The 14,352-nt window shown below is 46.5% G+C and overlaps 1 protein-coding gene across 4 annotated transcripts in view; it reads right to left on the bottom strand.

Moving 5' to 3' along the window:
- klhl32 (kelch-like family member 32) overlaps positions 1-14,352 on the bottom strand; it is a 28,077-nt gene that overhangs the window by 12,033 nt on the left and 1,692 nt on the right. For 2 of the 4 annotated variants that reach the window (XM_056603005.1, XM_056603004.1), the window contains 5 exons: positions 13,736-13,841; positions 13,516-13,530; positions 12,210-12,390; positions 7,450-7,557; positions 1,623-1,721 (listed from right to left, as the gene is read on the bottom strand). In XM_056603005.1, coding sequence (XP_056458980.1) covers positions 1,623-1,721; positions 7,450-7,557; positions 12,210-12,390; positions 13,516-13,530; positions 13,736-13,758 — 426 coding nt within the window. In that variant the 5' untranslated portion in view covers positions 13,759-13,841. Of the gene's footprint in view, positions 1-1,622; positions 1,722-1,842; positions 2,371-7,449; positions 7,558-12,209; positions 12,391-13,515; positions 13,531-13,735; positions 13,842-14,352 lie in introns of those variants that run through there. The other 2 variants (XM_056603006.1, XM_056603007.1) reach the window with 2 other exon arrangements.

Genomic DNA, 14,352 nt, shown 5'->3' with positions numbered 1-14,352 from the left:
GGCTAGATCGGCTGATGTAGTGGACTCAGTAATAGACGCGAAATGGGTGTACCATATAGAAACATCTTTGGAAAAAAAAGTCTATATAGAAACATTGGAGAAAGGATATGAAAAACGCAGCAACAGCAGCTCTGTCTGACAGACACAATCATATGTATATACCTATTCTTTGAAGAAGGTATCTATGCTAGCATTCGATTTTTAGAGATAGGGGTAGATTTCTAGTTTTAAAATGTGTATACCTCAATGCATTATATTGCAATTTGAGAGCTGAATTGAAAAAGGATGGATTTAAGGTATCAAATTTCAAAGAGGTGGACTGCCCGGACATTATGGATTCAGATTAAAAGCCAGGGGAGGTATATCGGTAAAACCAGGAAGATCAATGGAATCAGAGTGCCATCTACTGGCCAGGTCTTGTGACTTCCTTTAAATTAATGCATGAATTATTAGCTTTCTTATTGCTTGTAAAGGTTAAAGAATTACAAAGAACTGAACATTCAAATACAATCAATATATGTATATAATTCATATTGAGGTCATACTGATCTGCCAATATAAACTAAAAACTACACAAGCTGTGAAATAAATTGTTTTAAATTAAATATTCCTAAACAACACATAATGGTAATTTCATGTTAGTAGAATAGTCTAAATCTTATAGAGTGTCTAAACCTATTCAAAATCAAACCTTAATTGAAAGACATGGCTTGCCCTTTATCTCAAAAGAAGAGAGCTATTAGCACATGCTTCCACCAGATGGCATTAGAGAGAATAGTTTACCAGGTCGACATCACACAGTATATCAGGGATATTAATATGAGTTGTATTATGGTTGACAGGGAGAGACAAGCTATAAATAATCACAGTGGGCAGTGTTGCGTAAGACCTCTTCTCTGGGTTGGTGGGAATCCGATTTTATGAGTTTTCTACAACTAAAACTACTACTACCATCACGAGTGTGTGTGTGTGTGTGTGTGTGTGTGTGTGTGTGTGTGTGTGTGTGTGTGTGTGTGTGTGTGTGTGTGTGTGTGTGTGTGTGTGTGTGTGTGTGTGTGTGTGCGCGTCAATGCGTGCGTGTGCCTGTGCCTATGTGTGTGTTTTAATGTGTCTTAATCCAATAGGAAACGGAGGCCCATGATAAACAGTTTATGATAGTAGCCGACTGAGATATCTTAACACCAGTTATGTCACCACAGCTGTCCCCGCTGGTGCCTTGTGTACTTTGACAGATGGTCTGTGTCATGGGACTACGATAATAGCAATCATGTGACACTACTCTCTTTAAAAAAATGAATACATGCAACGTTATTAAATGAATACATGGATAAATGATGATTTGGTGTTTATCTTGTCTCTCCTTTGAAAGATGAGCATGGGGATGTTGTTTACAAATTGCGCTGTGTATCGACATACACATCTGTCAATAACTGTATCTCACATTAGCTCCTTTTACGGTTGTTTGATTGGATTTTAACCGCACTTTACCCTTTTAACTGTGTTTCTGTTTCTGTGCGTGTGTGTGTGTGTGTGATTTTGTGTGTGTGTTGTGCGCATACATGTGTGTTTGAGCGAGTGTATGTGTGTGCGTGTACTTTTTAGTGTGTGTGCGTTATATTTACCTGTATGAGGTAGTGAGAGCAGAGGCTCAGGAGCTCCAGAAGCTGGAGATGGCTCCCTGCGGACAGAACGTCCTGAATCACCACTGGGTCCAGCATGATCTGCATGTGGGCCACAAGAGAAAGGAATGTTGTGAAACGCCCCACTGTGGGTTATTTTTGTTACCCTCTTGCTGCAGTGGACCACTTCTTCACCGACTCGATTCAAGAATACATTTCTTACATAGTGTTCATCATCACCAAAGGAAGAGAAGGTCCCAGTCCATATTATATATCCAGGGTGGCCTGTATGGCATGTTAAGAAGCTGATTCCTTTCCCCATGAGGTTGCTGTTGTTACAGATTAAGCAGTTGGTATCAGCATTAGGAACGTGTATTTCCCCTTGATGGTGTGTGGCATGGCAGCGGTAGCCATGGAGTCTCAGCCAGCCGGGATGACTGAGGTCCCGTGGACCAGTCATGCAGACAGCCTGTGTGAAGGAGAAAATCTGCATATCCCTGTACTTAAAAAATGCTTCTACAGTTAACACTGTATTCAAGTACAATCAAAGACACACAAAGCAATGTGTACTGGGTGGGGAGGTCGGTGTGGTCGTGTTTAGGGTGTTCAGGCCTAAAAGGTACCGGGTTCGATCCGCAATCCCCACAACCAACCTGTAATCCGGCAACCTTTGGCAAATTGTCTAACGGTAACCCTACCTTCTCCTTACTGACGGATATCTCAAACTCACTCTTAGACACCGGAAGAAAAAGGGAAGTGAAAATGTATCGTTGTTGTGATTGCCTCTCACTGAAGCACATCTTCCAATTGAAATCAATAATGTTCAGAGTAGTTCGGGGTGCTGTGTTGGGCTGGCGGTTCTGTAATATTCAGGGAACCAGTCTTTTTCTAACGCGTGCCTTCACGATCAAAGCACCGGTAGCAGCACCCTTGTGCGTCCAGAAACATCCCCTCAAACCACTAAATGTTAAACGTAATGCACCATCCATGCATGCATGGGCAACAAATGTGCAGAAGCAGCAGCAGTCACGTGAGAGTCGCTCTTAGGAGCAATGTCTTCACAAAGCCCCTTTCCACCGAGCAGTAAACACAGCATGGCCGTTGCTCTGAGTCCTCAGGGTCAACATTATAAACCAGGCGGCACAGCTGTCACCAGCCATTTGACCTGACCTAGGGGTTGCACACCCAGTGAACCTGGGGCTCCAACACCCAGTGAAGCTCATCTCAACGGCTAACAGTGTTTTCCAACGTGTTCCAATGTGTACAACTGGTGGACCACCAGGGTAGTGCAGTTGGATTTCATTGTTGAAATAGACACATTTACAATCATAGATAAACAGAATTTAGTTCATTGAAAATAAATAAAGGCCTATTCTAAATATTGTTCAGTAAAGTATCTTTTTTATTATGGTTTGTTATCTTTTTATTATGGCTTGTTATTATTTCACAAATAGTGTCCCTTTGTGCAATCATGTTCATGTTTTCCATTGTATTGTTTGCCACAGATTTCTTGTTTTGATTTGTGTTTTCCAAATAAACACACTGCGGCACTAAGCAGACTGACTTTTCCTTTCCACTGCTTCCCACCGGCCATGACCTTCTTGCAGTATTAATTGTGCATAAAGGGGGCGCTGGCACTATTTGCTCAGCCACTCTGATCATTTAGTATTACAACTTAAAGGGAAACTTCACCCATTTCCATTAAGCTTTGTATCGTTAGAAACCCACTCATATTTTTGAATGGTCGTGCATCATTCCCTTATTTTCTGGAGAGACCTGAGAGATCCGTATCGATCTCCAACTCTTCCTGTTTAAGATGACGCAATATGACGATTTTTGCGTAGAAGTAAATAGGAAGTGTAAGAGGGGAGGATATTCTCGTTAGCCTAGAAGCACTAGTCCCACCCCTCTATAGGGGATGGGACCCACTGACGCTACAGACCTATTAGAGCAGTGCCAGTGGGTGGGACTTCACCAGCAGAAACAAACATCCACAGCGTCTGAAGCTAAGATAACAGAGGCTGTTGATAAAGCTGAAGCACAATGGCGGAAGGTACTGGATCTGACATAGAAGATGGCACCATGCAAAAGTTCACCATTTCGAAAGAAATACAAACGAGGACTAATTCACTGAGTTCACCAACTAATACTCTTCACTAGAAATGTTGTGTGAAATGATTTTCAAGCAGTCTTGCGGTATCAGCTTGGTAGATTGAACAGCGAGGTGTCCGATAGGCGGAGGTCTAGATAAGCGGGAGTGGCCAGCGAAGCTGGGCATCGTGGTGCATGGTGGGAGTTGTTGTCTTCAATCCACAAGCGCCAAAAAGTCACTTTCTGCCTTTTCTCGGTCAAGACGGCACCAAATTAGAATTTTATTTTATTATTAGACTACATATAGGACCCAATTTCAATACATATTCATGCCTCCACCGGTGAAATGCTCCTTTAAGTCAAGGGTCCGGATCCACTGCTCCAATACATGGATGGGACTGACCAAGTGGCATCCTACACACTAGTAAAGATATACATAAATGGGATTTTTAGAACTGATTTTCTCAAAGGCCGATTTCCATCCCTTCCCCAAATCTGCTTGATTTGAACGGTTTTGATTTGGTTTGATCATCCTTTCGTATGGTATTACTTTTTACTTGTTGTGAATTATTCATACGAGTAGCACCACTAAGAAATCTTTGGCTAAACGGTCAAACGTGAAGGCTTTGTATATCAATGTTCAACGCACAGTTGCACCGCCTCAGCACTGTGTTGTTTAATCACCTGTTTACATTACTAAAGTATAGCAAGCGGTATATTGCAGCAGTGGAACTTACTGCTATCGCATTCAAGTACCACTGATAGTAACGTTATCCACACATCCGGCATCCATCGACCGCTGTTCTCAGCCGGCTGCCCATTGGCCGAACAGCCCAGGGTTCAACATCAAAGCGCTGTGTGTTTAAATAGCTTAACTCTCCTCTGTCCTCTGCTTAAACAACCGCCACCACCGGCTCCCAATATGGACTCTCCTCGATAAGGGTACATCGAAGAGGTTGTCTCTCGAGGGCTGTATGAGCATTTATTTATGCAACGCTCTCATGATGAGAAGGGTATAAAAGCAGATCTATCGCTGACAACAAAATTAACTTGGATGAGTATAGTTACAACCCCCCCAAAAATGGGTATAATTGTTCAGTTCTGTCTCTACTGGTAAGGTTGCGTTGACAGAATTATTCTCAGGCTTATTTAACATCAGCCAGGTTCGCATTTCAATACAGTGCAATCTTGCATGCATCAGCATTTCTTTGTGCTGAATTGTGCAATAAAATAAATAAATGATAAAAGGATTTGCGTGCCAACTGAAGTGCAGATCTCCATCTCTTCTCCTAATCTACTTCTGTGGCTGGCTTCGGGCCAACTTGGATTTGCCAGATTTAACCTTTATCTCAAAATGAAAGCTCAGGAGGATAAATAGAGAAAATAAAGGATGATGGCTAAATGATGACACTTTTGTGCATAGATTATTTTTTTTGTAATCTATGCACATGACTCTATTGGGGTTCAGAGTGTAATTAAATTAGTTTCAATGTGGGACATTTTCAACTGTTAAATGTGCAGCTATGTGAAACACAGAAATTAATCATGGAGTATAATGCACAATCTCAAGCACACTCAGTCACTGACGTCATCACTAGTTGGGCACTTTTAAATAGGTACTGTGTGTATGTGTGTGTGTGTGTGTGTGTGTGTGTGTGTGTGTGTGTGTGTGTGTGTGTGTGTGTGTGTTTGCATGTGTCGATGTGTGTTGAACTGTGTTTGTGTTGAATTATGTTTGTGTGTGTTTGGTTGCTGATGTGTGTGTGACGTGTGTGTGTGGTTGCTGATCTGTGTGTGAGTGTGAGTGCGTGGATCTCTGTGTGTGTTTGTTGATCTGTGTGTGTGTGTGGTTGTTAATCTGTGTGTGTGTGTGTGCCTGTGTGTTTGTGTGTGTGAGTGTGTGTTTGTGTGTCATTGTCGATCTGTGTGTGTGTTTGTTGATCACTGTGTGTCGGTGCATGGGGATGTTGATCTGTGTGTGTGGCGTTCGACGTATGCTGATCTGTGTGTGTGTTTTTTGTGTGGTTGTCGACGTGGGGCGATCCGTCTGCGTGGGTGTGAGGCCTGTGTGCATGCGTGCGTGTGCGTGCACCAGCACCACGACATGTGGCTGCAGGATTTTACTAGGTCAATATTTACAGTGGGGTGATAAGCATATTGCTCTCCCCTCGATCCTCTATCATCTCCTCTGGGCGGCCGGGGCTTCGGCTGAGCGCTGTTGACCTATTTGTCCGCGCTGAGCAGGCCCCGCTTTGCTCATTTCCACAGGGGAAATAGAATTAAGAGTAATTATTGCGTTCATTTCCAGGCCCTGCGCGCATGTGTGTCTCCTTGCCAGACACAGGATACTGATCCACCAGGGAGGATTTACTGGCGCAGAGGGGTCAGCCGAGGTCGGGGGAATTCGTCACACACTCCCATCCCCGTGATGACGGGGTGAGTGAAGCGTGCGGGCCACCATCAACAGAACAGCGAGACAATAATAGCGGAGCAGCTCTGTGCAGCCGGATCACAGCGCTGGGTTCGAGTCCATGATGTGCAGCAGCGGAGGGCCTCTGTCTGTTCCTGACATTTTATAAAGATACTAGTAAAGAGACTATTACTACTTGGAAAGAAGGAGCACTATGTAGGATTCTAAAGTTTGGCGCACAGCTAGTTGTTGTACAAAATGGAATCCATTTACAAAAGGTTATTGGTCACTGATTATTGTTGCTGCATGGCATCGTGTTACATTTCTGGGAACACTTGCCGTCGATGAGATGGACGGATAAATATTTCCACTCACTGCGCAGTGTTATGTTATTGGAATTGAATGTTGGTAGATACATCCAAAGGCTCCACAGTGCCTGATAGCTTCCACGTACTGCTCGGGTTCATTTGCAGCTAGAATTCATTGGGCGTGTCTGCGAATATGTATTTGTGGGATTGTGTATGTTGGTATACAGCATGTGCTGGTGTAAGTATTTGTATGTATGTGCGTATATATATATAAATATACATACACACACACACACACACATGTATTTGATACATGTATACATGTATTCGTATTGAACCGAATCGGTACGGACGTCAGGGTTCAGTGCATGGATTTACACGGAGAATACACTGTATAAAATTAAATAAAACTGGTGTGCAAATTGATTAATGTAATGCGGAACTAATGTTAGATACAAGAGTTCTTCAGGGACAACTAAGGGTACTGTCAGCGGTGGAAACGCGAGCCGTAATTGAGCTGTGCCGAACCGCACCTTCACTACTCCAGCAAGCCGCAGCGAACCGACCCGCACCCTCCGGTGGAAATGCGCCAAATTCTGTGTACTTTGCACTTTCATAAATAAGGCATGCTGCATTTTCAGTTTTATAACTGTTGTCTTATTTTGTTTACAAGTTACGGATTGAGTCTGGAGATGATGTGGGGTACTTATTGTTTACTGTTTACATCTTAGATTACACAGTTCAGGCTGATGCAGCTAGCTCAGGGGAGAGACTGTATGACACTAGGTGGTACAACCTGAGACATGCACAATAAAAAAATAATTGCCTTCTGCATTTTTATTTATTTTTTTCCCCTTCATTGTACCGAACTCGTACCGAACCGTGATGTCTGAACCGAGGTATGAACCGAACCGGGACTTCACTGTACCGTTACACCCATATCTAAATCTTTAAATATATATATATATGTGTATTTGTGTGCGTGTGTGTGTGCGTGTAGATGCATGTGTGAGGGACTCACCTGTCCCGTATAGGCGAAGTCCAGTGCGTGCTCCAGTCCGACGCCAGTGACGCCCTGCAGGGTGACCTCATCCGCCTCGCTCTCCAGCATACAGAGGCTGAACATGGCCTGGAGACACACAGACACCCCCCCCACCTCAGCCAGGAGCAGACACAGCCACAGTGGATTCATACATGTTGTGTAATACACGCATGTAACCGGGTTGACATAGGCCCGTTATAATTCGCCGAGCCGATTGGCTGCAGTCCTTTGGCCTTGCGGTGAGGGCGGACGCCTCTCCGGTCCTCGGGCCGGTGATTCAGTGTGGAGTCGGAAGAACCGGGCGGTTACAGTGATACACTTTGTTTATAGGGGCCATTTTGGACTAGGGCCAAGTCACGACACACACAGCCATTCATTCATATATATATAGATATAGATATTTAAATATATATTGATTGCATATACACACACAGACAATCAAATGTATTTATTACTGTTTATTATTTATAGCGGGCCATTTTTATCAAGAAGCCCAGCATTCTTTCCTGCATTATTAAAATATGTATAACCAAATTAAGAGGGAAGTTACGATGGACAACGAGATGAAAAGAAGAGTGTAGACTAAAAAGGGCAAAAAGTCAAGAATAAGCGCATCTACAATATGTGTGAGTAAAGAGTGACCATGTGTTAAGAAAGTGTCCTATGTGAAGGAAAGGATGCTGCTGCACACGCCATTGTGATGAGCCAACCCCCAGGAGCAATCCTCCATTTGGAGAGAGAAAAACATCACCACAGGGCCGTGACCGGGAACAAAACACGACTCAATAAATAAATGTTTTCTTCCTCTCCTTATCGTCGCGCCGACACAAATAAGAGCCCCTGTTGAACCACCTCCCCCGCGGGGAACAGCAGGCCCACTAGGAGGAGGGGGGGGGGGGGGGGGGGGGGGGGGAGGCGTTCTTAGCCTCCACTTGACTTGTTCAGCCTCAACGAGTCCTACTGGCAGTCCGCCCGTAGCGGTTAGCACCCTCCCTCCACCCACCCACCCACCCACCGCCTCCTCCTCCTCGCACGAATCAAACCTATCGATCGGTGTCACGCCAGGAGGGGACGGCCGACCCATGGCCCATGATCAGCGAGAGCTGCGAGAGCCAGAGAATAGCCGAGCGCAGCTAAAGTGAAGCTGCGGGGGCCGGCATGGGGAGGGGAGGGCCGGAGGAATGATGGATCGGACGGGGATTTGAGATGGATCTGTGCTCCTAAACACATCCCTCCACTCCCTCCTCCCTTCGGGGAACGGACGCCACGGACGCCAACGAACGGCGCGTGTCCCCCCGTGTGTGTGCTCCCCGGTCGAGGGCACGCGTTCAGACGAACACGGCTAAATACGGATCGAAACACTCCTCGTCTGGCGCTGAAGAGACGCCATGAGGATGACACACCGGACTTCTGTGGGGAGACATGTGCATGTGGAAGGGTGAATAGAGCGATATAACGGTCTCCTCCGGCCTCTCTGTGTGTCTTCTCCTCAGAGGGGAGGGGGCGCTGGGAGTAGGAGATGTAGCCAGAGCGATAGGGAGTTATCACCCCCGACCACCTCCCTTCCCCTCCCTACATGCACGCTATCTGGTCATCGTTAAATCCTCATTATCGCCGCAAAGTGGATCTGGACTCCCTTCTCCTCACGATCATCCAGATGAATGCTCCTGATCTTTGTCAGGGCGGCTTCCCGGGGCAGGAGTCGCTGCGTGGGCCTCGATATTTCCGATACATGGGTAGAGGTCCGTTTTCAGGGGGCTTCATCGTTTTTGTGTCCGATGTTGTGTGTCCTTAATTATTAATGAGCCTTTGGTTGTTTCACTTACACTCTCAATTAAAAATCTACCAGCTGACAGCACACAGGCAGGACCCGGGCGAAACCTGGGGGAGAGTGGGTCAAATGTGTGTGTTAATGCCTGCATGTAGTCAGTGTGTGTGTGTGTGTGTGTGTGTGTGTGTGTGTGTGTGTGTGTGTGTGTGTGTGTGTGTGTGTGTGTGTGTGTGTGTGTGTGTGTGTGTGTGTGTGTGTGTGACACACTGTTTTTGAGCCTCTACCTGTATGATAGTCCATATGTTTGTGTTAGAATTTAGATAACTGCTCATATTTGCTTTGCCCATGTCAATACCAACATGCCACGAGAAAGAGAGAGAACGAGAGAGAACCTCGCTTTTTCACTGGAAATACACATTTTCAGTATGTTTCCGACGTTTTTTTTGGTTGTTATATTTTGTGCTTCTAATTTTGTATTTTATTCGCCTTGGTGCTTTGGCCATGTATTCCACGCCAATAAAGCCAGTTGAATCTTGAAGAGAGAAAGAGAGAGGGAAGAGGGCGAGAGAGAGAGAAACGGAGCGAGAGAGAGACATAGCTCCTGCTCCTGACCTTGGCTGGGGTGCTGCTGGGACCGGGTGGTGAGGGATGAGGTCTCCATGCTAGGATAAGGATCTAGTAATGACTCACACACCCACCCAGCTCCCAGGAGCTGTTGCCTCTTGAGGCTTATGATGTAACAGCTCTGTTTGGGTTTGGACCTGGGTGTGAAAGACAGTATATTTTATACCGTAGTACACAGTATCCGTCTGCGGTTTAACTCAGAGCCAACCCCGTTACGTAATACTGTGTTAATGCTGTGTTAAACGGTTCACTACAAGCATGGTTGACAATAACATTCATACCCTTTTTTAAGTGTTTTTATCCATCCTTATAACCGTGAAAGGAAGCTCAGCGTACAGATCATATGGCCATCACAAGTGTTCTTGTGTCATGACTAGTATAGAAAAAGAACAGTATGCTACTGTTAAAAATAGGTCATACAGTAGGTCCTATTTTGTATTGGTTTCATTGCTTCGAGAGATTGTTATTTTCAGACACTCATTGCTATTGATTTTCGATCTGTCTGAGCTGCAGGGCTAGCAGACAGTAGTAGTATCATATTGAGTGTCTGTCTGTCTGTCTGTCTGTCTGTCTGTCTGTCTGTCTGTCTGTCTGTCTGTCTGTCTGTCTGTCTGTCTGTCTGTCTGTCTGTCTGTCTGTCTGTCTGTCTGTCTGTCTGTCTGTCTGTCTGTCTGTCTGTCTGTCTGTCTGTCTGTCTGTCTGTCTGTCTGTCTGTCTGTCTGTCTGTCTGTCTGTCTGTCTGTCTGTCTGTCTGTCTGTCTGTCTGTCTGTCTGTCTGTCTGTCTGTCTGTCTGTCTGTCTGTCTGTCTGTCTGTCTGTCTGTCTGTCTGTCTGTCTGTCTGTCTGTCTGTCTGTCTGTCTGTCTGTCTGTCTGTCTGTCTGTCTGTCTGTCTGTCTGTCTGTCTGTCTGTCTGTCTGTCTGTCTGTCTGTCTGTCTGTCTGTCTGTCTGTCTGTCTGTCTGTCTGTCTGTCTGTCTGTCTGTCTGTCTGTCTGTCTGTCTGTCTGTCTGTCTGTCTGTCTGTGTGTTGCGTGATCCTTTCTTGTGTGTGTATATGGGTGAGTGTGTGTGTGGTTGTGTGTGGGTGATGTCATTGTGTTTCTGTGTGTGTGCGTGTACCTCAATGTCCTATTGCCCCGGAGGAGTGTGTGTGGGTGATATATTTGGCCACATCACCCTGAGGCGTCTAGCCCCTTGGTTACGCTACAGAGACACAGGAGACCATGGCTGGACAGCCCCCATGAACCCCCATGAACCCCTCCCGCCGAGAGAGAGACAGAGACAGAGACAGAGAGACAGAGACAGATACAGAGACAGAGAGAGATTCATTACATATGCAGGGTCCCAGTTGAACAATGCACAGACGTATAGCTAAACAACTCAATAGGAAGTGAGTATGCGTATGTTCCTACATCGAGGCTTGAGTATGTGAGACAGACACTGGGAGACAGAAAGAGAGCAGGAGAGAGCGATAAAAAAAAGTTTGCCAGTGAGCCATGTAGACAAGAGGGAACGGCAGAATGAGAGCGGGAGGAAGCAGAGCACACAGAGCTGCGTGCGGTGCTCCTCGGCAGGCTCCTCACCGCGCCAGGCCATGGCGTCGGCTAAACCAATGAGCTGAATGATACAAAGCAGCTGAGCGCAGTCAGATGACGGCCCCGGAGATAACCGCGTTAGCCGCCTCGGATGAATAGAGCAGCCCGGGAGGTGCTCCTCACTCACTCAGTGGGACACGGGCTGCGCTGACCTACTAGTCTGAGACCTGGAGCAGCGGCAGGGTGCCGGCGACCCAGCGGGATTCATCTCTTTCATTTGGTTTTCTTTTTATTTGAGGGGGAAGAATTATTTGAAGGGGAGCGCTCTGAAAAAGAAGGGCAAGGCTGAAGGGAGAGTATTAAGAGCAGCGGGGTCGTTCAACTCAAATCCGTAGTGGGAGGGATAAAAAAAGAATATTCTGTCTCAGACACACGCGCACGCACGCACACATGCACACACGCACACACGCAAGGAATCATCCATGCACAACATGGGCTATAATCGCTCTCTGAATTAGAGGGGAAAGATTTTTTTTCTTCCTTGTAAATCTGCTCAGTGTCACGTATCACATTGCACTGATGCAGTGGTGGCCGATCCCAGGAAACCTCCTTCCGTCTGGTTCTCGGGCTAAATGACTCTTCCTAGAACACCAAACACCCACACCCCACCCCACCCCTCCCTTCTGCCTTTCCGTCGGATGGTTCACCAGCACGGACAGAGTCCTACTCCTTGACATTCCCAACCCTCTTTGATGCTGTGCTATGTGGATTAAAAGAATCGGGTGATGACCCTGCCACCCGGGCACTCACCCGGAAGTAATCGCTGCACGCGGCCAGCACTGCCTTGTGGGCGTGGAACTTCTGCTCCCCGGCCACCAGCGTGACATCACAAAGTAGGCCGTCCTTCCTCTGCTGGTTAAGGGCAGAGAGGACAGAGTCCTGGTGGGCCTTGGAGTGGCAGAGCCTCTGTCCTGTTAGCATGTTACCACCACTGAAACACAGAGACAGAGAGACAGAGAGAGAAGCAATAGACACAGAGGGTAAGAGGGAAAGAGAGAGAGAAGCAGTCAAGCAGAGACATAAAGAGAGGGAGAGAAAGAGAGAGAGGTTACGTGAGGTTAGGAGTTTTGACTCAATTTGCTTGGCCCGGCATCTGAGTGTGAATAAAGAATGATGATTTATGTTTTGTGTTGTTTTTAGCACAGAGCAATGTACTTTCAAGGCGGTGACGAACTGAGCCCCAGTCCTTTCAGTTAATCATGTCCACACAAACTCGCACACACACACACACACACAAACACAGGCTGATCACTGGAAATCCTTCCTGTCAATCCCCCTGTGTCTTTGGGCCGCATCCATTCAATAAAACACTAAAACACCACGCAGGGCTGTAGTCGTTTAGGCAAACAGGCCGACAGATGCGTCTGGCGGATCCTACGACGGGCCGGTTGACTGATCCACCGGCTGTTCGCTGCGAGCACTGTGTAACAGCGAGCACACATAGCTCATTCCAGCAAATTCCCCCACCCTTCTTTTTCGCTCTATTCTGCGTGATAGCATCATACATCAGCACAACGTCGTTCAGAAGTGCCCGCCCAGATCTGCCTCTGTCCCTCTACTCGCAGACAATGGCTTCGGTCAGGCTAAACGCGGTCGGGCGCGGAGAGCTCTGGCTGTCACCTTCACGCTGATCCTAGGAAACGTTTGGGCTTGTTGTGTGTGTGTGTGTGTGTGTGTGTGTGTGTGTGTGTGTGTGTGTGTGTGTGTGTGTGTGTGTGTGTGTGTGTGTGTGTGTGTGTGTGTGTGTGTGTGTGTGTGTGTGTGTGTGTGTGTGTGTGTGTGTGTGTGTGTGTGTGTGGAGGTCAGGGGCGTTTGGAGGTGTTGGGGGACGTGGCCTCTTGTCAAGTACAATTTGAGGAGGACTGGTGTTCAAGGTGGCCAAGGGACAGAGGGAAGAGAAGAGGAAGGAGAGCAGGAGGGTAACTATAGGAACAGGTGTTGAGGTAGGGGAAAATAAAATGTGGTTTTCGGCTATGTACACTCATGCACTTTGCACATGCATCATTTATCTTAAACTGAAGAATTCATTTGAGGATCAGGTCGTTTTAAAATTCACCAAGATACACAAGATCTGCAAAGGATACCCAGAGAAGTGAGAGAGAGACAGAGCCAGAATGAGAGCGAGAGAGAGGAGAGAGAGAGATATATGCATTATGTATGCATAGTGTCCCAGTTTAACATGCACAGACGTAGAGCTAAACAACTCAATAGGAAATGAGTTTGCATATGTGTTCCTATGTAAAGTCTTGAGTATGTGAGGGGGATTGAGGTCCTACCTGAGTCTGTGTTCAGAAGGCATGCCCCTGCGGTCAGGGGATCAGATGAGGCTTTGGGAGCTGCAATAGGTGGATTCTGGGAAACGCAGTCTTCTCACACATCAGCCTGATGAGAAACACAATATTCAGCCGAACAAGCGTAACACAGACACATCGAAAGGGAAGGCAATCTGAACCGTGGACACACAGTATAATATCCTCAGCACTTTACTGAACAAGCTGAGAATCCGTATTACATAGAGTCCTTCCGCTGTAGCAGCAACCTTGACAATATGGGCTACACGACTGAATGTGATAGCCCACTGTCTGTGGTGCCATAATACCCCCACAATCACCGGATTAAAGCCTACAAAACTCAAGCAGAGGTCAGCAGCAATGACCTCTGAAACAGAACACAGAAAATCCATATGCTACTCCGCAGCTCACACACACATACTGGTAGTCACCCTGGCTCTTCTTCTGCTCTTTTCATGTAAGGAAAGCTTGAGTGTTAGATCATGTTTACAGCCGCAACACTGGGGAGAGAGTGTTTCCTGCTCCTGTCCGCCCTTATATGGGTGATTCCCTCGGGGAGCTGAAGTTATCGACCTGCTCTTGAGTCACCTTCAGAATCTTTA

Source organism: Gadus chalcogrammus, chromosome 11 (assembly GCF_026213295.1).
Source record: "Gadus chalcogrammus isolate NIFS_2021 chromosome 11, NIFS_Gcha_1.0, whole genome shotgun sequence".
NCBI lineage: Eukaryota > Metazoa > Chordata > Actinopteri > Gadiformes > Gadidae > Gadus > Gadus chalcogrammus.
Note: the sequence above shows the minus strand (reverse complement) of the source record. Positions and strands in the feature narration are given on the sequence as shown.